The sequence below is a fragment of the Lampetra fluviatilis genome, chromosome 2 (assembly GCF_964198595.1).
Source record: "Lampetra fluviatilis chromosome 2, kcLamFluv1.1, whole genome shotgun sequence".
Taxonomy (NCBI): Eukaryota; Metazoa; Chordata; class Hyperoartia; order Petromyzontiformes; family Petromyzontidae; genus Lampetra; species Lampetra fluviatilis.
In genome coordinates, this window is record NC_136276.1 from 1,444,033 (window position 1) to 1,471,225 (window position 27,193).

The 27,193-nt window shown below is 54.1% G+C and overlaps 1 protein-coding gene across 2 annotated transcripts in view; it reads right to left on the reverse strand.

Moving 5' to 3' along the window:
• Nucleotides 1-7,558: 7,558 nt before the first annotated feature.
• SRCIN1 (SRC kinase signaling inhibitor 1) overlaps nucleotides 7,559-27,193 on the reverse strand; it is a 193,541-nt gene continuing 173,906 nt past the window's right edge. The window contains exons 13-20 of one of the 2 annotated variants that reach the window (XM_078866687.1): nucleotides 26,720-27,073; nucleotides 25,740-26,154; nucleotides 24,985-25,298; nucleotides 20,733-20,915; nucleotides 19,812-19,928; nucleotides 12,902-12,997; nucleotides 10,403-10,495; nucleotides 7,559-8,631 (exon numbers count right to left, since the gene is read on the reverse strand). In XM_078866687.1, coding sequence (XP_078722813.1) covers nucleotides 7,699-8,631; nucleotides 10,403-10,495; nucleotides 12,902-12,997; nucleotides 19,812-19,928; nucleotides 20,733-20,915; nucleotides 24,985-25,298; nucleotides 25,740-26,154; nucleotides 26,720-27,073 — 2,505 coding nt within the window. In that variant the 3' untranslated portion in view covers nucleotides 7,559-7,698. The remainder of the gene's footprint in view (nucleotides 8,632-10,402; nucleotides 10,496-12,901; nucleotides 12,998-19,811; nucleotides 19,929-20,732; nucleotides 20,916-24,984; nucleotides 25,299-25,739; nucleotides 26,155-26,719; nucleotides 27,074-27,193) is intronic. The other variant, XM_078866688.1, reaches the window with a different exon arrangement.

Consider the following 27,193-nt stretch of genomic DNA (forward strand, 5'->3'; position numbering starts at 1 on the left):
GCCACCGTACTACTGTGATCACAAAATCATTCCATAGATGATACGCACCACAAGCACACATTTACCATGTATATGATAAAGTCTACTAAATAGGGAAAACCCAGACGACGTCATCGCCCCCTGCTGGCAGACTAATGCCCCACTTGCAGCCCCCCCCCCCCCCCCCCGTTGGCTGGGCTGCAGCAGGGCATTGGAATGGAGATCTAAGGCGCTTCGAGTTACTTGAGGCATATAAGCGCCCTATATATGCAATTTTCTCATCCCATATATGATATTTAACATATATACATTTACCATATATTTTAGGCTGAAACGTCGATAATTAGCATTTCCATAATCGACCGTTTAATCCTCTTAATCCTAATTAACAAGTAATTTTTATTAAGCTCACGTTCAGCCCACCCACCGGCAACTTGATAACACCGTATACGATAGGTTGGTTAACCGACGGTGAAAATGAACCCCTTTAATATCGTGATTAATCGATTTAAATTAACCCGACGCGACAGCTCTACGGGTGCAAGGGGAACGCACACACATATGCACGGTCTACACCGTGTGCATACACAAGTAGCAGTAGTAGTAGTAATACATTCATGTAATATACACAGGGCTGAGGAGGAGGAGGAGGACAGTATACATGCACCGAGTACAGTGTGTGTACGTTGAACTTCCTTCGCACCGTACGTAGCCAACCGCGCTCATCGGAGGTGCGGGCCTGGCGACAGAGCGCCTCGCACAGAGGGGGGCCTGGGTTCGAAGGCTTACTCGGGGCGCCTTGGCGTGCGCGGTTTGTATGGTCTCCCTCTGTCACGCGTGGGGTTCTCCAGATTCCCCAGTTTCCTCCCCATAATTAATATAAAAATAATACACCTTGTAATGGCGTTGGCCGAACATGCCAATGCAGGAGCGCTCTTGAAAGGGAGCCCTTCAGACTCGGCGTGGCATTGCCACGTGAGTCATCGGTGTTTACATCGGACCATCTTGACAATTACTCACACTCCTAAAATGTGTTTCCTTTCCTCGTTATCTTCGACCGTTTAAAATGACAAAGCGACATTCTGCTCCGCGTGATGCCAGTAAATCGTGCAAAGTTTGCCCAACATCCTATGTTGGGTTTCTATGTCTAACACCCGCCTACGCAGCGCCATCTATTCACACTACACGATGCTCAACCTCCCTAATCGCTCTCTCTAAAACATTCACATCGTGTTAGATTGTCGGCTATTCCGCCAAGTGAATTGGAATTGAATTGGGGCACACTATGTTTTTAGGAATCGGATTTTTTTTAAACGTATAAATTAATCCTGTTTCAGGCCCAATTTGCGTAAAAACACGATGCACAATTTCAGTTTTACTTGGAGTGCAACAATTCAGGATCGTGGCATGCAGGAAAAGTTTTTTTTGTCGTTTAAACATCATAGCGAATGCAGCGCCTTCCAACGCCTGCAGAGGTGACAAGAACCCGTAACATTAGCACGTGTGTTCATTGAAGAACAGTGGGATTGTTCTGAGACTGCGAATCGATGTTGATAATTTACGTGAATTAAAGATGCGCTTCTTTTGAGGTCACCGCCGGTAACAATTCACGCTCCCCTCGTCGTACGAAGACCATTGTGATGCATTGTAGCGCCTCTAGTGGTTGACGGATCACACGAAGCCACTGCCAAGCAGCACGAACGATAAAAAAAGACCACATCAATGCGCGCAGGTGCGAAGCGCGTATCGCGGGCGCAAATATAGTTTTTTTTAACCTGCGAATGACGCAACGTTACACCCCTAGGTGAATCTACTCTCATTAAACTCTATAATATATATTTTTACAATAAAATAAAATAATGTGCATTTCATTTGTGTGTGGCGTTACAGGTCGTTTAAAGAACGAGGGGATAAAAGGTGGAGATTTACAAAACAAGTCAGAGGCAGGGATTTTCATGAACATTCCTTCCAATGAGTGTGCACGCCAGTTCGCTAACCAACTACGCGTAGCAAAGCATCGCCTCTACGTACAACGCTGCAAACCGTCGATGTCAGGATTCCTTTCACGGGCTTACTCGGACTGAGGAAAATGCAAAAGCTTGTTAATATTCAAAGAGCGTTTTCAAACAACTGCAAACGATAAACATTTCGAATCCATTTGGTGAATAATTTAGCAGAAATTGTTTGTTGTTTTTGTCATATACCATCGGAATAAATTTCAATAATTCAGTTTTCCGGTCTGGGTCACTGTAACCCTGTAACCGTAACAGCCAATTCGAAGCTCTTGACTTGTCGAAATAGGCCCGGGCAGCAATAGACCTTGATATCAATGTTCGTGCAATGATTCAGTTGTAACGCGTCTGACAATTGCCGCACACCCTCGGGCATATAATAACCTCTGCACCTCTGGCTGACAAATCAGAAGGATGTCCCCCCCCCCATCTCCCACCCCCCCCCCATCTCCTACCCCTCCCCCATCTCCCCCCCCCCCCATCTCCCCCCCCCCACATCTCCCCCCCACAATTTGACACCCGCCCAGATAGGGTCAAGCGAGCTTTCGGCCAGAAAAAAAAAGTGTACATTTTGGCAAAACGATTGCGCACGCGACGCACGCAGTGATGTTGGCAATGTGAATGTCAAGGCCACACGGACTGAGCGGCGCCAAAAACACCGATCCTGAAAAACTGGGCGCAGCGCGATCCAAGGAGGGATGCCCTAAACCGGCTTGAACACTGGTCGCCGCGTGTGCCGGGTGCCCCCCCCCCCCCGCGTGCCCGGTGTGCAGGGACTACCGGTCGCGTACACGCGAGCGTGGGTCGCGGCTAGCACACAAAGCCCAGCGTGTTCATTAAGTCACTGTTAACAAATCACCAAATCCCAACGTCCACCTCTCGCGGTAATTACAAAATCATAACGGACCGTCTGTGTGCACGGAAACCCGGACAAACTCATAACCTTTACATCACCCAACCCGGCATCTAGAGGCAAACAGCTTGTAGAGTTCATCGCGTACAGGACCACTACACGATCGGCATGATTCACAACCGACAAACGAGACGCACGCGGCGGTGGCCGAGCAGCGAGTCGCTACCGCGGCGCTGCGCCGCCCTCATTTATGCTGGCCCTGGGATCCCACCCCGCCGCTACCGCTGCTGCCACCGCCGCTACCGCTGCTGCTGCTGCTGCTACTGCTGCTGCTGGTGCGACCGGTGTGGCGGAAGGAGTGGAACACGCGGATGGCCTTGTGTCCCTGCAACGGAGCGTTGGGGTCTCCCGCGTCGGCCGGAGATTTTCCATTCTGCTGGTAAGGGGTTGGGTGGTGGTGGGTGGTGGTGGTGGACGGATGTGGCAGTGGATGGTGGCAGTTGGTAGGTGGTGACGCAGGTGGTGGTGGTGGCAAGGAGGGATTCGTGGGAGAGAGAGAGAAGGAAGAGAATCAGTGACGCACGAGTCGACCGCCCAGACACTCCCTTGGGTCGTGCAGGGAGCTCTGTGCAGAGAGATTAAAGGTGGTTTGTTTCCGGCTGCAGCCAAGTATCTATTGTCTAGCAGAGAATTTCTCAAACTCCGCTTCTCTTATCCACCGATACAGTCCATGTCTCCATGGGAACGCCACAACACTGCTATGAAACTCACATAATTTCCCTCTCCACCGCCGCTGCCGCCACCGCAGCAGCGGCACACGCAGCGATAAATGTTGGCCGTGCTGCACTTCAGCGGGGTTACTTTTTAGATTACAATCCTTGGCGTTGCGCTACATTTGCACCGTCCCGACTGCTCACGAAGGCTTCGTTTTTGTCACCGTAAATTTTGCCTCCAGGTAATTAAACGCCAGGTACATAAACTCAGGTCTCCTTTGCAAAAGCCATCACCCACATCTATATAGAAAGGTAATCGACCAAGGTGATGAATCTCCAAGATTGTCTTTAATTGTTTGGTAAACTGTCGGAAGGCATAATGATGCATCGCTTAAAACTGCTCTGGCAACAATTGGGGATTCTTATGTTTTATTTGTGCCCGTTGCACGGAATGGGTTGGCATGACCCCTGCAGACACTTAGCGATACTCTAAACTAAAACTATTTGAATATAAACCATTTGGCCAGGTAAGGCCCACTGAGCTATGTAGCTCTGATTCAGAAGTGACCTGGTCACAAATGATAGCCCAACGAAGTGGCTTTTCAAGTGGAAATTTATAGCAGCCAAATACTATAAACGCGTGTTGATAATTATAAATGTGGAGGGACCCGCAGAAAAATCCACGCGACCACGGGGAGAGGACGCAAACTCCTAATATACAGCAGCAGGCATCAGGGTCGGGAATGCATTAATCCGCTGTTGGAGATTGGGGGGGGCAGAATCGTTACACCTGGAGGGGGCCATATAGATGGAACACACTGCAGCAGCAGGGTTCTCGTTGGCAAATCGCATTAAACACGAATGGGAAATTCCTCCGCATCACATTGACAACGCCCCAGCTGGAGCGCTCGCTCGGCGTGCAGCACACGGCATGCCACCTGCCCCAGCCTCGCAAACCCCCCCCCCCCCCCCGGTGCCACCGAGCGGACGGCGACCAGCCCCGCCCATCGCGGTTACCTGCTGAGCGCCGTCTGCCGGCCCCGCCTGCCGCGGCACGCCGGGGTCCCTGGGAGCGTGCGCTGAGGGGTGGCCTCCCCCGCCGCCGGTGGGGGTCACCGGGGTCACCGGGGTCACCGGGGTCACGGCGTTCGGCGACGTGCCGGGGGGGCCCTGCGCATGGGGAGGGGTCGGGGGGTGTCGGGGAGATGGAAACGGGGAGGGGATGAAGATGGAGAAGGCACGGGGGGGGGGGGGGCATGGCGTTAGCGCTTGGGGGGCGACTGGCAGCGTTGGGCCATCCCAGAAGCGGTTAGTAACTGTGACAAAATCATTTTGTGTTGTGTTAATAAATTAGGATCACACGGGGGGGGTGGGGGGCAAGCAGTGGGGGCATCGTCCCTGCTAGCGCACGGGGTACACGGCACAGTCGCTGTCGTTATGTCCGCCCCAATCGCAGCCAGACGCGGGTCACCTGGCTGCTCTCTGGCTGCTGTAAATCAGAAGCCCATGGACTTGCAGAGAAAACGAAGTTCCATTCTCCACGCAACCAAACACGGGTGCCGCACGCTACTGACACCGCACGGTCTCCTCCCTAAAAACGAACCACTGTCCCCATCCCGACTCGCGACAGGGTGAAAATGTTACGAAATAACTTCGTTCAATTCGTCGGTGTGGGATTGCATGGGGTGGTGGCAGCTGCCCCACTGTCTCCTTCGGACAGAGGGGTAGGAGCCACCATGCTTCCCAGACCCCACCCCCCATCCCGCCTCCCCCGGCTACTCAACTCGGCTGTTACCGGCCACACGAGCCGCAGCTTCACATCCGTTCCGGCGCTTCTAAATCACACCGCGCTGCCCTTGTGGTCACTGCCGGTGAAAAGCGCGCAACTTCCAGATGCGGGCATGAGAAAACGAGCAGCGCGCCACGTGCCCAGGCCCCCCACCCCCTCCCACGCGACCCCGCGTGCATGCGTGCGAGCACAGGAACGAGCGAACGAGCGACATCGCAGAAACCCCCCCCCCCCCCCCGTTCGCGTGCGTCGCAGCGAGCGCCAAGCGGACGTGCCGTGTACCCCGAGTCTAACTTCACCCACGGGAGGTGCACACGGGGGGACCAGGACGCATGCAGGCTGTGAGAGCGAGCGCGCGCGCGCACGCGCATGCTGGTGCGGGGATATGCAGGCGAGCGGCTGTGCGTGAAGGGAGACAGAGTTATCAGAGCGGACATTGCGAAACCCTCGGCACGAGCGGGTCAATTATTTTTCTGCCGGCGTCATCGGCCCCACGACCTCGCGCAGCGAAAACCTCAAAGGGGCGGCCTCAAATGTTCCGCCCCGAGTCTGGCTCGGCATCGGGCAGCGTGACGGGGCAGGGTTGCTCGCGAGCCTTGGTCGCTTGCTCATCTGACGAGGCAATTCAGCGGCAATGCGTCGGTGAAGGGTTCGCAATGCCCGGGGTTACAGAGCGGTTATCGAAACGCGCGGAGACCAACCGAGCCCCAAAGCACAAAATCATCCCCAAACGGAAAAAAAGAGAAGAGAAGAGGGGAGCGGTGCCCAGACCCACAGCGACCAGCGGCGCCAGCCGCACGTCTAAACACGCACGCGCCTGTGCAATTATGCATGTCGCGAGGTTCGATAATTGTAAAAAAAAAATTAAACAAATGCAAGGAAATAAATAAAGGTACTGAGCATGTCACAGCAGATTCCAAACGATGCACATCGAGTCTACGAGCAGGCTGCATGTACATCAGTGCACTGGCGCGTACACGAGCGTACATGCCAGCGATTAAAACTGCGATTTCCATCCTCCTGCACCGGTGGGGATGGAAAGACGTGGGCAGTTCGGGTTAAATGCACAGAGTAAATAATAATAATGCTAGCAGAAGGAGTGATAGTTTAGTAATATCAAGGCAAGCTGGGTGCGAGCGGTGTCGCAGGTGAGGTCACAGTTGGCCGCGTCAGCATCTCGCCGGGCGGACCGCCTCGAACCGCTCCGACAGCGCAGAGGCCCAGTCACTCCCCCGAGAGATCGAAGCGGAGAGCACCCAGAGAACTCATCACAGAAGCGGGTCCAGGGAGGGAAGAAGGAATGTTTGTGCGGGCTGATTTGAGAAAAACACAAGGGAACCTGTAGCAACTGATCGGCAGACAGGGATGGCTTTGGTAGCAGGGGTGGTTTGGATTTTACAGATGGTTTTTTTACGCTGGTTTTCAATTTCTCTTCTCGCGGCCGCTCCTCCGTGATCTGCTGTGGTGACGCCGCAGCCGCCACCGCCGCCGCTTTATCATCGACGGGCGGTGGCGTCTTGGGCACGGAGATCTCCTTAATCGTGGTCTCCAGCTCTCGGATCGTCTCTTCCAAGCTGTCCAGGCTGCGGTAGGTGTTTTGCCGGATCTCCTCCGTGCGCTCAATGCTCATACCTTCTTCTTCTTCACCCTTGCCGCCGCCGCCACCACCCCCGTCGCCACCGTCGCCACCGCCGCCGCCATCATCATCATCACCCGCAACCCCGACCTGAGGGCCCCGCGGTGGAACCGCCGCCGACGCCGCTTTGGCTACCACCTGCGAACCCCTCTGCTCGGAACCCACCAGAGCCGCCCGAGAGGAGCCGCCCTCGGGCCCCGGCGCCTCCCTGCCCTGGGCGGCGTGCTCGCGATCCGGCCGCTCGTCCCCGTCCGGCACCAGCTCCAGGGTCTTCTTCCCCGAGCGCGTTCCCGAGCGCAGCGCCGAGGTGAGCGCCGCCAGCTGCTTGCGGGGGAAGCGGATGCGGAACTTGGAGGAGGACGTCGTCTTGCCGTCCTTGTCGCCGGCGCCGTGCTTACCCTTGGTCGGCGCCGTGGCGCCCGCCCCCCACCCCCCCCCGCGCCCCCCCTCGCCGCGCCGCCTCCGCGTCGTCCCAGGGCGCGGCGCCACCCGCCTGCTCCTGCGCCGACTCGGGCATCTGGCTGATCTCCACGTCCGAGAACTCCGCCTCCCGCTCGGCGGTGGAGTTGCGCTGGCCGGGCGAGGAGTCGCCCTGGTTCTGCCAGTCCTGCTCCATTCGGTCCAGGTCCGACTCCTCGAAGATGGTGGACAGGCGCTTGTAGGCGGCGCGGATGTCCATGGGCTCGTCGAATATGACGATGATGGGCTGCTTCTTGCTATGGTACGTCGTCTGGGAGGTCTCGGAGGTCTGGGCCTCGCCGTGCGCGTAGCCTGGGGCCGCCGCGCCGCCGCCCCCCCCCTCCCGTCGCCGCGTCCGCTCCGTCGCGCCCCCCCCTGCCATGGCCCGCGCCGGCGCCCGGCCCCGCCTTGTTGGTCACCATGAGCGAGGTGACCTCGTCGCCAGCACCGCTCACGATCTGGGCGGCCTGCTCGTGCGACATGGCCTGCACGTGGCTCTCGCGGATGAGGAACGCCAGCTTCTCCTTGACGACGCCGTCCGCTCCCTCCTCCTCTCCGCCGCCGCCGCCGCCGCCGCCGCCGGGGGGCACCGTCTCCGAGGTGATCTCCTCGATGTAGCGGATCGTTATGGTCTTCGGTGCTTGCGCCCCGCGGTCCAGCACGCCGCTCTGCTGGTACACCGTCACCGTGCTCTGCTGGCCGTCGCGGGCCGACGACTGCGTGAACGTCTCCCTGGTGGCCCCGGCGGGAAGGCCTGCGCCGACCGGGCCTTGCGGGAAGCCCGGTTCCGAAGCCGCCACGACGGCGCCGGCGCCCTCCCGTGCCGCGCCGTTCCCGGCGGACGTCCCCCCTCCGCTGGCCGGCGGGACCGCCGACGCGTCCTCGGCCGTGGCGCGAGGCTCCGCCGGCGGCCTTCCCGCCGGCTCGTCCATCTGCGTTTGGATTTGTGGGGAGAAGGTGACGCTTCGTTTGGCGGCGGCCAGGCCTTCCGAGGGATGCGCCCTGCGCTTGCGGCCCTCCTCGGGCTGTTCTGAGCCACTCGGCAGACGGGCGGGCCGCTCGTGCGGGCCCGTCCCTGTGACCTCCGCAGAGCCGGGCAGCTCGGGCGAGCGCTCGTAATACACGATGGTGCACGCATCATCCTGGCTCTCGCCGGGCGCTTGCGGGAAAGTGAATTTGCAAGAGTGAACCTGCGACAGGAGAGAGAGAGAAGAAGAGAAGGAGTTGAAGTTAAAAGGAAACTAAAATGAATGCACATTAATAAAAAGGTTAACGCTTAAATCATGTATTAGAAAAAAAGACGTTAGGAGTTACGCATTTCATTTTATATTTCACCAAACGTTACTAATAAGCCAAGAGAGTAATAATAGTTTTTTTCCCCCCCATGAAATTGAAACGTTACTGATGTTTGTTATAATTGCAATTATTCATGCCCTCGTCGAAAGAAAGAAAGAAAAAAGAGAAAACCCCCACCAGTGCGGTTTTGTTAAGGGCGAATTGAATGGGTGCGTTAACTCGAATTAATGCTCTGAATAACGGCACTTTATAACCGACTGCTCGAGAGAAAGGCACCGTCGGGCGGGCGGGCGGGCCGCAGCAGTAACCTGCACCAGCGGAGGCTCCCAGATCCATCATTGTGATGAGCAATATCATCCCGCCAATACGTTCCGTGACGGCTACATTACCGTTAAAAATTAATAACGCTCGTGCATTTACTCCTTCGGGTGCGCGCGTGTGCGATGTCATCGCCTGCGAGAGGGAGCGAGCGCGCGTCCCTCTGTGTGTGTGCGTGTGTGAACAAACGGGGCAGCAGAGCGCGGTGCGTGCGTGCAAACAAGCGGCAGGCAAGGGAAGCCACCCGTGGGTCCACATTACCAGCAAATTACTCCGGTGGTAAGACACACGGCATCGTCGCTCCCCGTTGCAAAAACTTAGCAGGGCCTTCCTACAAAAAGTGACCAGAGACCCAGTGAGGCTTTCCTGACAAAGTAGATGAAATGCACGAAATATATTGTGCGTGTGTGCGCGCATGCAGGGAGGTTAGCGGAGCGGTGGGGCAGCGGTTAGCGCACTGCACTACGAACCCCGTGACCCGAGTCCAATTCCTGTTCACGGCCAACACCGATGATGGCTATCTGAATTGGTCCTGGCCCTCCCCTAGATCGATTCAGAATTAAATAACTACCTAGCGTGATGTGTAAACATCACCACTGGGGGAGACAAAAAGGCTGCCGTGCGTGGTGCTGGGCACCCACTCCCTCGTGTGACGTGCCAGCCTTCATTGGCGCCGCTCGCTAACAACACTTGCCCCAACAGTCTGTTCAAGGCTACACGGGGGATCTGTGTCTTTGCAGGGAGGTTGAGAAGTGCTCACGCGCTGCACAGCCACACCTGCGGTGAAGTTGACGTCAAAGTGCCTGTGAAGCCAAGGTCTCTGATGAATAGCCGAGACTAAACTGACAAGCGGCGAACGCCTACGCGCGATCGAGCGCTTTGGAGTCGAGCGTTGGCGGGTCACGCCAACGAGCGGAGCTCGCATTATTCACCTCGAGTGCATTGGCTTTCTCTGGGTTTTACAAAGGGAATTGGCAGGGGAGCAAGAGCGTGAGTGGACAGGGCGTGCGGGTGTTCACATGCTTGTGCGTTTGTGTACACGTGTCCGTGCATGTGTCTGCGTACATGCGTGCGTACGTGCGTGTGCATGCACACGTTTGTTTATGCGCGTCTGAGCATGCGTATGTGTGTGCGCATGCGTGCATGTATGTACGTGCGCATCCGTGCGTATCCATGCATGCGTACGCCCACGAGTGTCCGTGCGTGCATGCGGACGTCCGTGTGCTCGTACGTCCGTGCGTGCATCCATGCGTGCCTGTGTACGTGCACGCGTGTCCGTGCGTGTGTACGTGCACGCGTGTCCGTGCACGCGTGTCCGTGCGTGCGTGTGTACGTGCGTGCGCCCACCATCATCTCTTCCCCCGTGGGAGAAATGACTCTGAGATCCTCGCTGCACGGCAGCCCTGGGCCGCTGCCGATCCCCCGGCAAGCGTCGGCGCCCTGAAGTCGCATAAACCCCGGCAGAGACGTCAACACCACAGTGCAGCTCCCCCCCCCCCCCAGACACCCCCCCCCCCACAAAAACCAGCGGGGGCATCGCTACGCAAAACGCCGTGGACAAAACTGACGGGGGGACTTGCTTGTGCGTGGCTGCGTGTGGCTGCGTGTGCGTGGCTGCGTGTGGCTGCGTGTGTGTGGCTGTGTGTGTGTCTGTGTGTGTGTGTGGCTGCGTGTGTGTGGCTGCGTGTGTGTGGCTGTGTGTGTGTGTGGCTGCGTGTGTGTGGCTGCGTGTGTGTGGCTGTGTGTGTGTGTGGCTGTGTGTGGCTGTGTGTGTGGCTGTGTGTGTGTGGCTGCGTGTGTGTGGCTGCGTGTGTGTGGCTGTGTGTGTGTGGCTGTGTGTGTGTGGCTGCGTGGCTGTGTGTGCGTGGCTACTTGCCGTTGTTGTTGTGTCGGCGGGAAGTGATAAAAAAAAGAGAAGCAAAACGAGGAATGGAATGATAGAATGCGCGTTCAAACAAGTTGGCCTCCTGGGTAGGGAGATGGTTTTGCTCATCGAGGCAAGAACAGAAACAAATTAATTATTGAAAAAAACGAAGGGGTGCCTTGACTTAATAAATTATGGGGGGGGGGGGGGAAGGCAAAACTATATAGTTAGAATTCATAGCTAGAGATATGGTAACTAGTTATAAGTAACTAAATAGCAAATATGTGTATAGAAAGAGAGAGACAGCATGGAGCAGAGAAACGCAAAGATAAATAAAAAGTTAAGCCTCTCATCATGAATCGGCGCCCTGACATTTCAATGCCCGTGGGTCGCAGTGAGTGTCACACCGGCTGTGCGTGTGTGTGCGTGTATGTGCGTGTGTGTGCGTGTGTGTGCGTGCGTGTATGTGCGTGCGTGTGTGCGTGTTGCGTGCGTCCTTGGTGAGGACAGATGGGTGACCGAGCATATGCAGCGAGCGGACAAGACAACTGGCGATCTGGCGATGGTGGTGGCGGACGGTTTCATGCAGACAGGGAGTCGCGGGGGTGGTGTGGTGGTGGGAGGGGGGCAGCTTTTGCTGGCTGCAACGACGACGGGGGAGGCGGCTGCTGCTGCTGCTGCTGGCACAGGCGGGGGGTGGAGCATGCGATGGTGCGGCGGCGGCGACACCCCCGTTGGACCCTCTGCGTCTCCTCGCGACGACGGCATCTCTGGGGGGTGCTGTGATCGCGTCGCGGGTCTCTGGCGGAGCCCTCTCGGCGTGCGGCCGACGGCGCTCCCGGGTGACTCTGCCCCCCCCCCCACGCTGCCGCCACCACCGAGAGGGCGATCGATCACCGAGAGGGCGATCGATCACCGATCGGCGTCTCGTCGATGGGCCGCGTCTCGCTGCAAGCGCTCAATGGAGTCGAAGCCGGCCCATGGTCGCGAAGATTAAACAAAAGCCACTGGGAGGGGTTGATCTGGAAGGCCTCTCTAATTCGATCGACTCAATGATTTTGTTTTCTTTCGTATGATTAAATAAAACGGTTTCTTCACAGGTATATACTTAGACAAGTATCAATGATATAGAGGCAAGGATGCTGAAATTTGGTATAAATATTGTCTCGTCAATGCCTATTATGGCATAATCCGAAAACATAAATTTCGGCCCCAAAAATTACAGGCCAGAAGTTGATTAATTAGTTTCACTCGTAGGGTTAGGGTCGGCCTAAAGAATGCTGGTTTAATATTTACGCTAAACGATTACATCATCAGTGAACCAAGTAATGTGCCTCCCAGAGAGTGCGCTGCTGCAGAAAGACACTACACTCCCATACACACGCACGCACGTGTATGACCAAATCATTTTAGTAGCTAAGCAGGCTTTGGCCTGGCTTGTTCTTGGAGGGGTGACTACAGGAGCTTGCGAGGTGTTGTGGGCCGAGCATCTTCAAGATGCCCACGAGATGGCAGCGTTGAATGTTCACCCCGAGGATGTGGAATTTCTCCGCGTTCTCCCAAATTGAAGCCAAACATCCCAATGTAGCAGGCACCTCATGAAAAACGTTCTTGAGGCTCAGTGAGACTTTGTAAAGTGAATATTTAGTGTAACTATTATTACGCTATTATAATTATATTCTGTCCACACACGCGCCCTAAGAGAGCTGATTGAAGTGTCGCCCCTTGAGTCACCAGAAGCGGCATTGTGGGAATTTGCATCGTGGCGGAATGGAGATGTCCATGCGGATGCAGCGATGGCAGCGGCAATGTACGGACGGCGTGACGCTGCACGAATAGCATGGCGTCGCACGCACGCACGACCGACACGACAAACGTCAAAAACCCGACGATGAAGGCGAGGGGGGGGGGCAGCGGATGGAGCGATGGGGCATGGGACAGAGGTGAGGGTTTTGTCCATCTGCGAAACGGAGCCAACTTGCCTCCTCGTCTATAAAGAGGTGGGCTGCGGCACGGTCCCAGGGCTCAGTGAGCGTACAATAAAAGTAAGGGACGTAGTAGGATTGCTGGAGGTAGGACTGTGCACGCGCGCGCACGGATACACACGCATACAGACGCGCACGGGCAAACACGCGCATCCACAGAGAAAGACAGCACAGCGTAAAGGAGAGCAAAGATGGCTTTGCATAGGTACAGGAATTTTGCACAACATCGGCATAGATCAGATATAGGCAGGGATACGGTGACAGTCCCCTTGCTTGAGTGTATCTCTGTGTGTGTGTGTGTACACACGTGTGCGTGTTATTGCACTTTTGTGGATCGGTCCTGGGCCTCCCACAAGGTTGACTCAGCCTTAAAATGAGTACCTGTAAGAGAGTGTGTCAATTTCAGCAATGGGAAGACAAAGGCGGGCGGGCGGGAGTGGTCCTGGCCATACCACCCACCATGTGGACCGTGCCAGCCCGAGTAGGAGCTCGCTAATAGAACCTTGCCCCGACAGTCTGTTCAAGGCTTCATGGGGGATCTTTGTATGTGTACGTGCGCGCGATTTTCCGACGCGTCGCATTCTCCCGTGGAATATGAATGCGGGGCATTGTAGGAGATCGCGGCGGGTCGAAACGCCAGAGCAGCGGCAAAAGCAGGGGTGCGCACAATCGACGCACTAAGTGCCGGTAGGGAGGGAGGCGGGCAGCAATCGCGGGGAGCGAGCGGGGCCCTGCAAGAGCGGGAGGGAAGATGACGCAGCTGGGTACTCAATAACAGGAGCCGAGGTGGTTCACGCGGACACTAAGCCATTAACAGTTTCGCCAACAAATGCCATACGCATAATAGAGGAATGAAGCGTATTAAGGTTATGCCGAAGCGATGGTAACTGCAGTAATTGAAAACGAATTTGGAAGTGTTTTTTTTTTGTAAGCAAACATATTATTCTTTGTTTCTTTCAGTAAAGTCACGTAGATATAAAAATAAAATAAAGTGAATAAAAATAATAAAAATAATGAAAAACAAAAACCACTAATGTCGACTGTAGCCTGGTTCTTAATCGGAGTGAGTGTACTCGCAATCCATAATGTCGACTGTAGCCTGGTTCTTAATCGGAGTGAGTGTACTTGCAATCTGTAATGTAGACTGTAGCCTGATTATTAAGTTTAGTGAGGGTACTGGCAGTCTATAATGTAGACTGTAGCCTGGTTCTTAACCTGAGTGAGCGTACTGGCAGTCTATAATGTAGACATATTATTGGTTCTTTCAGTAATACAAAATAAAAACCACAATGTTTCGATCGCAACACAAGCGGTCGTCATCAGAAAAAAAACCCGCTTGTGCTGCGATCGAAACGTCATGGTTTTTGTTTTTTTATTTTTATTACTGAAAGAACCAATAATCATCTTCACTTGTTATGTTTTGTTATTTTCTTTCCACCTATCTACGTGACTTTACCGAAAGACCCAAAAAATATGAAAACCAATCATAAGTCTGCCAGTACGCCCACCGAGGTTAAGAACCAGGCTACAGTCTACATTATAGACTACCAGTACACTCACCAAACTTAATAACCAGGCTACAGTCTACATTACAGATTGCCAGTACGCTCACTCTGCTTAAGAACCCGGCTACAGTCTATATTAGTGGGTTTTTTTATAATTTTAAATTTAAATTTTTTATTAACTTTATTTTGTATTATCATTTTTCTATCTAAGTGACATTACCGAAAGAACAAAATAATATTAATTAATGCAGTCATGAAAGTTTTAAGCAAAAAAAAAGCTTAAAGGCATGCGCCACCACCTCCCAGCTAATTTATCGCTCGGAGTTCATTTCCTCGCGGAAGTTTCGGACAAGATCCTCCCATCCCTGAGCGTTGGCCCTCTCATCGTCGCGCAAAACCAAACGAGGAGCCATTATAAGAATAGGTTTTCCCATTTTTTCTGGCAACAAAACAGCTGTGTTAAGATGTTAAAACACCAAACTGAAACCTTTTGCAAGGAATCATGTCTGCATTAACCACAGATAGTTGTGGTGAAAATACAAAAAAAAAGCATGCTCTGACAGTATGTGCATTGTCTTTGAAACTGATTGGTCCACACCATCAGTTTCAAAGACAATGCATATCCCAGCCTACCACCTTCCGATGTTAGTTGTTATTTTCGGCTCTCTGATTTTTTTACATTAACCCATTAAATGTCTCACTAACACAGCGACCTCGCTCACCATCCTCGAGGCTGCTGCTTCACCATCTCCCATTAACATGCTATTCTCTCCCATTAACATGCTATTCTCTCACATTAACATGCTAATCTCTCACATTAACATGCTAATCTCTCACATTAACATGCTAATCTCCCCATTAACATGCTATTCTCTCACATTAATATGCTATTCTCTCACATTAACATGCTAGTCTTCCGCATTAACATGCTAATCTCTCACATTAACATGCTAATCTCTCACATTAACATGCTATTCTCTCACATTCACATGCTATTCTCTCACATTAACATGCTAATCTCTCACATTAATATGCTAATCTCCCCCATTAACATGCTATTCTCTCACATTAACATGCTATTCTCTCACATTAACATGCTATTCTCTCACATTAACATGCTAATCTCTCACATTAACATAGCCACCTTGGCGCACTCGCCGTGAAGGAGTCTCGGCGATCTTACATTGACATGCTAATTTATGCCTGGCAGCCCTGTGATTGGTGGAAAGCCCACCACTGCCGCGGTCGCTGCCCACCACTTGCATTGGCATTGGCTGCTGACATTTGGGCTATGCCCATTTCAAACCTTTATAAGCAGTCGTCTTTCGAAGCTAACCCCACTTTCCCTGATGGCGACCGCTTGTATTGCGATCGAAACGTCGTGATATTTTTTTTCTATCTACGTGACTTTACCGAAAGACCCAAAGAATATGAATTCCTGCAGTCACGAAAGCTTAAAGTCAGGATTTAAGTTAAAATGTAATGCATATACTGTCATAAACTGATTGGTCCACACCATCAGTTTCGAAGACAATGCATATACTGTCAGAGCATGTTTTGTGTTTGTATTTCCACCACAAGTGCACGTGGTTCATGCAGACATGCTTCCTTGCAAAAGGTTTCCGTTTGGTGTTTAAACATCTTAACACCTGTTTTGTTGCCAGAAAAAAGGGGGAAACCTATTCTCATATTGTGACACTGGCAAAGGAGGTCCCCTGACGAGGAGCTATTATTAACACAATTAGTAATTTTAAATGAGCTGGTGTGATGATGACCTTACGTCACATTACTCCTCTTCGCGCACTGTGGAGCATAAGTCCGCAAAAATCCCACGCCATGCCGGACGGTGTCTAGCAGCTGGTGATGATGACCTGCTGCTCTGTCGAAATGTGCACGAGCCTCAGAACTCAAGTCCACATTCCAGTTGCGCTCCAGGCACCACGTTTCCATATTCGCTAGTCAACTCAAGTTGGCTGCCGTCCCAGGAAACATGCAACGACGTTGGCACGTGGTTGGAGCGTTGGCCCAACGATCCGTGTTTAATGGGGATTCTGGGCTGGAGGCCGAATTGTCTGGGCAAAATTGACACCCTCGGCAGAGTGTCCTGGATTCCCTCCATCAGGAACCGGCTTGGGCAGGCATGCGCCGCCAAACATGCCAAGAAAACAAACCTGTTGGAGGTGGCGCAATCACTCAATTTTACGTTTGATTTGACATTCAGCGAATTCGTATTTCGTTTTTTTTTATTCTCCTTGCAATGCAGCCTTGACCTTATAAGCAGGAGCATTTCTGGGGAGGTTTCTTGCTTGAAAGTGTTTCTGGTAAACCCGTGCCCAATTCCTGTGATAACTGGGGTCACTAGGAAAATCACGGAAACACCACTTTCTCTAACAAAATTTAATTGTCCTTCAAATTGGTTTCATCAACTGGAGGTGATTAACTGGGACTCTGGGAGGAATCAAACGCAAGTGCGCTCAAGTGTCTCCTTGAGTTGCCTGTCCGTGGAAAGTGAAGGATTGGAGTGGCTGTGCGTAATCACACGGGGAGTAGACGCCTCGTAGTCCATAGATTCCTTAATTTTTTTTCACTAGGTGAAAACGCAAGTGACTAGGATAGTCTAATTTGCAAGAGTGAGTGAATGAGTGAGTAGGTGTGTGAGATGGTGAGTGAGATGCTGGGTGAGATGGTAAATGACTGAGTGAGATGATGAGTGACTTTGTGAATTTAAATTTTCTTTAACCAGGTGAGAATTCACGAGCCCGGGGATGAGTAATTTGCAAGAGTCACTTGGGGGTCAGCAAAATGGCAAATGCAATGATGTAAAAGCATTTTCCATTCCTTGAGTGTAAATCATGGCCGAGTGAAGTGGCTGTCAATCTTCCGAGTGGTTTGTTCTGTGCCGTGTCCGCAACAGAGAGGCGTGTGAAATGCACACACGACTAGCTCTGCTGCCACTTGACACTTCACCCACTCATCCAATCAGCCACAATTGTATTTGACCCACTTGAAGATGGCTGTACGCTTGTTGCTAGAGCTTTCATAATAAAACATTAATTACTTAGATAGTGATGATGATGATAATTTGCATGAATATTCAGTTGTCTGCCAGTGTTAAGGGCCCACATCTAAAATCCAATCATTATCCTCTTTACCCAGGAATGCCTAACCGAGTCTCAAGACTGCTTTCAAGAGGGTCCTGCCAAGTTTTCTGCAGCCATGGGGGGTGGGGGGGGGGGGCGACAAACCGAGCCATCTGCAGGGAATCTTTCAGCATTGGGATGTTTGGCCGAGACCAATCACAATTCCCTGTGTTAAACCAATATCCCAGGTCTCCGTTGTACAAGAGCTACTGAATCTCAACAGGCGCTTGCCCCATTAAACGAAGGGCAATGCTTAGCCGGCTCATGCCCGTTATCTCGTAGACTCTGGGGAGCGTGCAAAAGGGCTGCACTTTCTTAGAAAAAAACGAAAGAAAAAAAAACAGCTTGGAGTGGATTTTTTAAGGAAGGATGATTACATACTCTATAAATATTTAAGTGGATGCCCGTGATATGAGAAAACTGGAGGAGGAGGAGGCGTGGAGAGTGCAGAGTGGAGATTGTGCCCCCCAGGGGTGGAGGTGTGGGGGGGCGAGGGGGGGTGGGTTAGTGGGTTGTGACGCGTGGACAGCGGGCGCCCGCACGAGAGACGGGCGCAAGCGTAATGAGTTTGCACCGCAATAACCTGACACTGCCATTAACGGCACCCGCTCGGCCTGGCTTCATTAAATTGACTTGGCGCTTTGTGACCGTGCAATAATGAGTGGAGGTGGGGGAGGGGGCAGGGGGCCTCCCCCCCGCCACCCCCGCACACTCCACCTCCTCCCCCTGAGCGGACGGTGCAAGTGCAAGGCTGCCCCGGGTAAACATCGCCTAATTAGTGCCGTGTCAGGGGCCGCCACGAGGTTGCCACGTACGCCCAATTTAGCGAGGGATGAATCGCGCTGCCGGGACCGAGAGTGCCCAGGTCGGGATCTGCCGCCCGAGACAGACGATTTCATTCATCGCATTTCGTTATAATTCTTTTTTTTTGGGACGTGCACATTTTCACGACCGATGAGGGCGGTGATGACGATTCATTCCAGTTATTTATCGCTGCATTAAACGATTTGCCACAGTCCCAACGTGTTTTATTCAAGCGACGCATCAACGTTTTTTCATTTACCTTGGTCTCTATGCATGCCATCTGTGTTCATATGTCACAGCACTGCTGGGATGTAATGAAGAATCAAGAGGAACTGGCACGCCATTGTTAAATCGAAGTTGCCTTGTGTCTGCATTTAACAGTGCTTCGTGATATCTATCGCGATGGACTGCGGGTCTCCCACCCATTAAACATGACAATTTCCAGCCAACACTTGGCAACTGTTGGATCGACGCTGGCCCAACGTTGACCCAACATTCGGCTAATCTTGATCTAACGTCAGGCCAACATCAGCCCAATCTCTTGACCTGCGCATTCAGCACCACCGAGTTCCAACGTGTGGTTGTGCGACCACGACGCACAAACACACTCGGGGGGGAGGGGCCCACGTGGCGTGCGCGTGAACCGCTCATTAGGGCTTCCTGCCGGACGATAATTTTGCATCCAGTTCGGCTCTCGTTCTGCCAGCTAGCGGTTGGACCCGGTCGCCCGGCAAATATTTGGCGAGAAATGGAGCTGTGCCGTGAGCCTAGTGTCCCTCATGCCTCTTAGCCGGCTTCTCATTTCCGCTCGGAAACCACGTCACGGCCACCACCGCCTCACCCCACCGCCACCAACTGTGAGTGCGACGCCTGCAACGGGCCGCATAGGATGCATCACTGTCGATGGGGGCTGTGACATGGCTACACAAAGAAGTTAATGAGGTAGCCGTCTAAACGAGGGTGTCCTTGGTTTAACGATTCACCCTGCGCCCCCCTCACCCCCCCCCCCCCCCACTTCATACATCCGCCCTCTCCATTATTTTGTAAACAGTCACGATTTGGGATCACAATTTGATTCGAGAATTGTTGTTCTTGCGCTAGTGGCTACACGAGTCGCCAATTATATACTACACATCACGATCAGCCACGGTTTATCCACTGCTGGATGAAGGCCTTCCGCAAGGCGTCAAGACCTCTCAGTAGGGGCGGGTCAGAAAGTTACAACAATAAACAATACAACACATCATGGGAAAACCTATTCACAAACAATACAAACTTCGCTGAGTCTCGAGCAACGGCCGTCGTTCCCTCCTCGCGGCCTAACGGCAGGCTTCGCTTTCCGCTCGTCAAGAGGCACGGGTGTGCCGGCCTACATCTCCCTGGGCCCTGCGGTGCGAACACTGGTGCCAGGATGGCGCCAGCCTGGTGCCAGCGTGGTGCCCCCTACCCCGTCCTCACCGTGCTGTCCGTCAACACCTCCCTCTCGGCGCCAATGTCGAACACCTCGCAGGCCTCGGCCGCCATCGCCACCGTGTCCACGCTTAGCCGCACCGGAGCCGGGCTCCGCTGGAATGCCTGTGGATCAGGGGGGGTGGTGGGCGGGGGTGGGGGTGGGTGAGGGCGAGCCATGGAGTGTAGATGCGGGAATGCATGGGCATATGGATTAGAAAGGTCATGGTTTGGTTAGCAGAATTGGTGAGATCAAGTGTGATGGGTGGGATCATCCGACCGGGCGTGGGGGTAGTGGTGGTGTACAGCTATGATCCAGTGCTTTGGAGGCGAGGGTTTGTGGATCGTGTGAATATTTGTTAAACTCCCAAACACTCTGTGAATCGAGCTGGGCTGGTCCATGCACCAGGCGTGCAGAAAGCAGCACGGTCGTAGGCCGTGATGAGGCCACACGGCTCGGATAGCGGCTCTGCCTGGGAGGGTGGTCCTCAGCCACCAGGGCCAGGTAAGCTCCTTTTAGTGCTCTCTGAGCCTCCAAGTCGTGGACAACCCTTTGATCATTTTGACCAGTTTCAACATTGTGTGCCCCTAAGAGCAACGCAACTTTATCCGAGATTTTCACTTGTACTGAATAGTCTATATTGAAGTTTATCGCACGCTCCGGATGGACAGACAGAGCTCACACATAAATCCTTTCCACCCTAGTTGCAAAACATTAAAAGCTTGGCTACGTGCCGAATACATCGCCCGTTATATATTTTAGCTTTTAAGGCCTCAAGTGTTATTGATGAATGTTGTTGGGATTTGTTTTATTAACCGTGCCTGCGTGCCCACTGCCAACGCAGCAGCATCACCAAAATATGTATCCAAAGGCTCGTACGACTACTGACATGAACGTTTGGCGATGACGATTGCGATGGGGGTCCTCACCTGCAGCTCGGCGAGGATGCGGTCCTCCTCCTCCTCTTCGTCATCCTCGCTGTCGAACTCAGACGCCACCACGGGGGGCCTGGGCGTGCGGTTCACGCTGGGGGGCAGGGAAGACGACGGCGGAGTGGGGGGCACTAACCTGGACACTTCCGCTACGCTTGCGTTGGCCTCCGCGTCAGACTTCTGTGCCGGGGAGTGAGTGCGTAGAGAGGAATTGGATGGGGCCAAGAGATAACGCACGCATGCACGCACCCACGGGCAGACATACACACAGGCAGAAAGAGAGGGACAGGAAGGTAAGGAAACAGAGGAACAGACAGGGCACCAAAGACACATAAAATAAAAACACTGCCATCATCATCATTGTGATACAATCACAACTTGTGCAGGGATACTGTATCCAAGGCTCATCATATGGGTTATTCATGTAACTTTGTCTTTGGTCATGCATGTAATGTCAGCCTGTTGTACGTAACTCTAAAGCAGGGCCAAAGCCGTAAGCATTGGTTTATTGTCTGTAATAAGGCGGTGTGTGGCTGTCGATGAGGAGGTGTCCTCAGGATGGCGAGCCATGCGATTCCTTTCAGAAGCTCTGGCCCAAGCGGAGCGTGGTATCGCAGGCCACTACATGAGCCGGCGCAGGGCTGACGAGCACCAGTGGGAGGAACAATCTGGCGGGCGGCGTTGGGAAATGCAGTCAACCTGCAAATTTGTCCACGATTTTGGCAGGCAATGTCCCGTGCTCGCGGGCACCATCCTCAGAGTGTTTTACAGCCAAATAAATTGCACATGGGATGTGTGCTTTGACGAGCAATGCCCGTGATTTGTCTTGTTTACAAACAAAATCAAAACCATGCAAGGAGGTTGGGGAGGGGGGGTGGAGACTGGAGCCCGAATGCCAGCCCAGAATTTGGAAACAGAGCTTGGGAGCAGCCCAAGCAAAGCGCCAAACCACAGAATGTTAGAACAATTGCGCGGCGAGCCGCGGTTTATTTTGCTCAACAAGTAACGAGCTGTGGGTAATGGTAGTCAGAACGCGATGCTGCAGCAAAAGCCACGTGCCGATTCCTCCAGAGACAGGGACGAGCTGTGATGAGACGGAGGGAGGATGCTGGGATGGAGGGGGAGGGGGTAGAGCAGGGGGAAGAGAAGGAATGGGAGGAGGAGGGGGCGGGAGCTAATTTAAAATGGAAGCTAATAAAATGTGAATGTATGCCCTACACACCAAGGAGTAGGTCGTCTATTTTAGGAATTATTCAGTGAACACTTCTCACACTCGTTAGAAGGGTCACAGAAGGGGCAGGAGACAAAGATAACTACGATTTGCACGACTACAGCAGATGTGCCATTTGCCCGACTGTCCCATAACCAATTGCTAAACCTCCAAGTTCCGGAAAACAGAGAGTGGTGTGGCGAGGATTTCGCGGACGCGATTTTAACTACAAACCAAAACAATTTTTATTTTACCAGGTAAGGCTCACTGAGCTGCTGTGTAGCTCTTGCTTAGAAGCGACCATCTGGCCATCGTAAATGACAGCTGAACAAAGTGGCTTATCGCGTGGACATTTATACTCTGAGCGCACGATGTGGATTTTGAATGTGCAGGGAAAAACCGGAGGAGCCCGGAGAAAAATCCACGCGACCATGGGAAGGATATGCAAACACGCGAGCGTCCGCGTTTTGTGTAAACGCCCACGCGATGGACAAAAAAAAAACACGAGCGGGAGGGAGCGTTCGCGCGAGCCTCCGCTGATGACGTCTCCCTCTGGTTGTGCGCAGCGGCTCCCCACTGAAGCGCCCTCCTCCTCCTTCTCATCCTCCTCCTCCTCCTTCTCATCTTCGCTGTGAGGCGCACTCTGGGATGCTCAAATTACGTGCCCCGCCGTGATGAATTTACCCACTCAGGGCGGTGAGCCTCTACCGCTCACCACTATACATGAAAAGAGCTAATTAATTGGCCGGGTAATGGATTGACGGGCACTTTATCAAAACGTTTAAAAAATTCTCCATAGTTCAGGTGCGCATATTTAGTGGTTCATTACTGTTCGGGTTTTCATCTGCACGGACCCCCTAATAGAAGGGGGCAGCTGTGTGAGCCGAGGCACACGCGTGACGCGTGCACGCTACACGCACACGTGACATGCACGCACGACACGCACATAAGGGGAGTCCGATGTATGTCTTAGGTCAGCGGATTCTAAGCCCAATGTGCTAACCACTGTGCCACCGCCTCACTCAGCATCAGTCTTAACCTTTTCACATTCCAATGATGAACGTTGTTGGTTTTTTAAGAATACCAAAATAAAATAACTTTATCGGTGCCGAGGCTCCCATAAAGCCGTGTGGCACAATTTAGCGCCATCCATCGTAGAGTGCGGTCGTGTCGCTACGGTTCTCTGCGGTGAGTACAACGTCTTTAAAAACAGCGGCGCTACTGCGCCTCTAAATAGAAATGTACGCTGAGCCGCTTGCGGGTACCAAGATGCAGCGGTGAACGGGACACCACCCGCCCTGCAACTCGCAGAAGTCGCCTCCGAACGGGAAAGGGTTAAGAGATGCAGTTCCAAGCACGCTAAGAGGAGGATGTGCATGCACGTGTCTTGAGATGCGGTCTCGGCGAGATGCACGACAGGAACGCGTGGATCGGCGAAAAAAACACAAATCGGAGAGATCGCATTGGCGACAGAGAAGGCCAGTAAATGGGCTCGGGCAGGATACATCGCCGGGAGGGACGATGGCCGCCGACGGGCGAGGCTGGTGCCGGAATTGCAGCCAGAAGGAGGGAGAGAGAGCATCTCAGGAGGATGACAAATGCAGAGATGCAGCGATAAAATCCGTTCATGTGCCGGAGTGCGATGGACGGTAGCGGCACTGGACCGCGAGAGGTTGTGACGGCGCGCGGAGGCCTTCATCCAGCAGCGGATAGACAACGGCTGACGATTCATCCCAAATGTACCAGGGTTACGTGCGTGCGCGTGTGCGCGCGCGACATTTACCCACGCGACTACAAAGGCGACCCGGGACGGTCCCGCGCCCATTATGGATTTGCGAACGTCCCCTTTGATTATCCCTAACGAGCCTCGGCACTGACAAGGGTCGGAAGCGCTTCGATTGAATTGCGGAGTGCTCCTGTACGCGATGAGCACAGCCCCCCACCACCCCCCATGCCCGCCCCACGCCCGCACCTGGAGCAGTGGGGGGCTTCAAAGCGGCCCCCGAGTGGGCCCCGCTCTGACAATCAAAGTCGCTTGTGAGCACTGCGAGGGTGCCGGCGGATAATGTCCATCGCATCAAACGGTGGATCGAGCGGAGTGGACCAAGCGGAGTGGACCGTGCGGAACGGATCCAGCAGAATGGATCCAGCGGATCGGACCGAGCAGAGTGGATTGAGGGGACGGATCCAGCGAATCGGATCGAGTGAAGTGAACCAAGCAAAGCAGATCGAGCGGAGCCGACTGAGCGGAGCGGACGGAGATGATTGGATAATTTATTATTAGTTAAATCCTGCTGCTGCTGTTGTTGTTGGTGCTGCTGTGCTTGCAATAATGTAACCATTCATTAAACTTGATTCTTATAAATACCGTGCATGCAGTGAAAAAAAATGGGTCTTGAGACTGGGTGTAAACAAAATTAAAACGGTAGTGGGGCAGCCCTGCAATTGCCCGCCCACGCAACTGCAGGCGGAAGGCATTCGCACCTCGCGGAAGCGCTGCTGAGCCCCCTCAAGGGCGAGTTGCTGCACAGTTGCACGCTCGACACGCATCTTAGAATAGGCGAGAGTACCCACACTTTACCCCACCACACACAAACCGCCATTGCATCATTTATACCGCTGGTTGCATGGAGGCGGGGAGGTGGAAGGGGGGCAGGGGGGAGCAGGCGGAGGGGATTTAAGAAACGCGACAGGAGCTGGGCTTGAACTGTGGATTCTTGTGCGCTAACCATTACACCACGAATGTCATAGTTACAGGATCATTATTATGATTACCACGATAATCGCGCGTATTTAGATATGCTTTTGCGGCCGTCTAGAATGCTCTCCTATGTGATATTAAGAAGCCATTGGAGCTCTGCACTATTACATCAAGAGAGAAAACTCACTTCGTTAGAACTGCTTTTAGTGTTTAGTTTGTCGTCCTTCCCTGGAACATCCGATGAGCACGGTCGGCTACGTACGGTGCGAAAGAAGTTCGACGTGCATACGTACATAATACAACGTACGTTCAACATACGTACGCCAACAACCACTGACCGTGGGCGGCGCGGGGGATTTGGTCGACTCCTTGCGGCTGGTCAGGATGACCTCGCCGGAGCGGCCGGTCGTCAGGCCGAACGAGAAACTCTGGGGCCCGCGGGGGGGCGGGGTAGGGGGGTCCCCCCCCTCCTCCTCCTCCTGCTCCTGCTCCTCCGCGGTCGCCGAGGGAGACCCGGAGCTCGCGGCCGCTGGCGCTACGGCGGGGCTGGGGGCGGTCGCCGCCACGGACGGCGGTGGGGGCCGGGGCGGCGCGCCGGGCGACTCTGGGGGAGAGGCCACCGCCCCGTCGTCGGCAGCTGGGGGCCCGGCGTCTGTGCAGGGAGAGCGGCAGCACGACGCTCGTCTGGGTTTCGTCTCGGGGTGGACGGCCCACGGGGTGTACCCCGCTGGGCGGCTGGGGCGGCACCCCCGTGCGCGAAGGACTACGGCCCGAGGAAGGGGATATCGCAACACTGCTTTTGAGATCCCTTCAAGCGACCGCTCGCACTCAACAGGGGCAGCGGTGAATTTTACAGCATGTCCCCGCTGCACACACAAAATGTCATTCTACAGGCAAATCAATATTTTTTATTCTCAAGAGCTGGAATCATTACCCCGACGAAGGAGAAAAGGTAAGTTATTGTATTGAATGTTTTGTGCAGTCGTTGGTGGCCAACTCACGACGCTCGAGAGCCCGTCTACATTGGAACCTAAAGTGGATTACGATGCCACGCTTCACAGCTCATTTAATCGTCACAGCCGAACCCACTCACCAGGCCGACCCCCGACCTCCGGGGCCGCGCCACGGGGCCTTGCGGGTGGAGCCGCTTGTGCCTCGGACACAGCCGACGCCGCCACCGGCTCCTCCGGGGCCACCTCCTCACGAGCGTGCGCCGGGGCCACTGCTCCCGTCGGTGCTGCTGGCGCCTCCCTCGGCTGAGCCTGCGAAGGCCCCGTGCCAAGGCCTTCCCGAGGACGAGCCTGCTGCTGCTGCTTTTGCTGCTGTTGCTGCTGTTGTTGCTGCCCGTCGTCCCCCTGCTGGTCCCACGGGGCTGGCGGCGCCCGCCCGTCGCCCACGGGGGACATCAGAGCCATGGTGTTCTCGGCCTCGTTGAGGACGCGGTTGAAGTCACGCTCGCTGAAGTGGCTCCGGCTGGCTCGTCGCTCCTCCAGCTCTCGCTCCAGCTCCTGCAGCAGGCGCACGCGATGCCGTTGGCAATCAGCAGGTGTGTGTGGTTTGTAACTGAACTGAAACGAGATTGTTAAGGCCCACTGAGCTGTATAACTTCTTTTTTAGAAGCGACCTGGCCAAAAATGGCAGCTCAATGAAGTGGCTTATCACGTGAGAAATGTTTAGCAGCTAAATACTCGAAATGACTTTGCATTTCCACCTTAAAAAGAGGTAAATTGACAAATTACTAAACTTAAGAAGGCTTAACTTAGAAAGAGTGGTGGGTCATAAGCAGGGCTTAATTTCAGGTAGAGCTGCCCGAGACTGAGCTCCAGAATACAAGACGGTGCTTCCACCCTCTTGTGGGGCTGGGGGCCCTCGCAAATGAAGCCCTGGTCACGAGGCAGAGAGTTTTGTTAAAACCCCATCCCTCCTGCAGAGCCCAGATTCACCCTCGCCCACCAAAGGAACGCGGAATTTCCACCGCCGGCTCGCAACAGCGAGCGTGAGATTAGCCGCCGCTGAAAGCGAAAACGAGCAGCACCGCCACTGTCACACGTCACGGCACGCCGGGGGACGCACGTCGAGAGTAACGCTCCTGTTGACGATCTCCAGGGTGGCGGTGGACGTGGCCGTGGCAGCCGTGGCGGCGACGGCGGCGCCGCTGCCGATGACGTGCGCGGCACCCCCGTCGCGGTGCTGCTTTGGCGTGGGCGGGAGAGGTGGGGGGGGCCCCTCCCTGTGCTGGGCCCCCCGCGACCTCGGCGCCGCCTCCAAGAGCTGCTTGGCGGCCGAGCGGCCCCGTCCGTCGGGCCGATCCCCGCCATGCGGTGGCGTCGTGCGTGGCTCCTCCTGCTGCTCCTCCTGCTGCTGCTGCTGCTGCTGCTGCTGCCGGGACGACTTGACCCCGCGAGCTACGCGGCTCACAGGATGCCCCTACATGGCAACCGCCACCATCGCCATCATCATCCAGCAACGCCACATTAATCAACAGCCGATCAAATCCGAGCCGGATCCGACAAGACACGTCGTATTTGTAGTTGTTAACGGCACCAC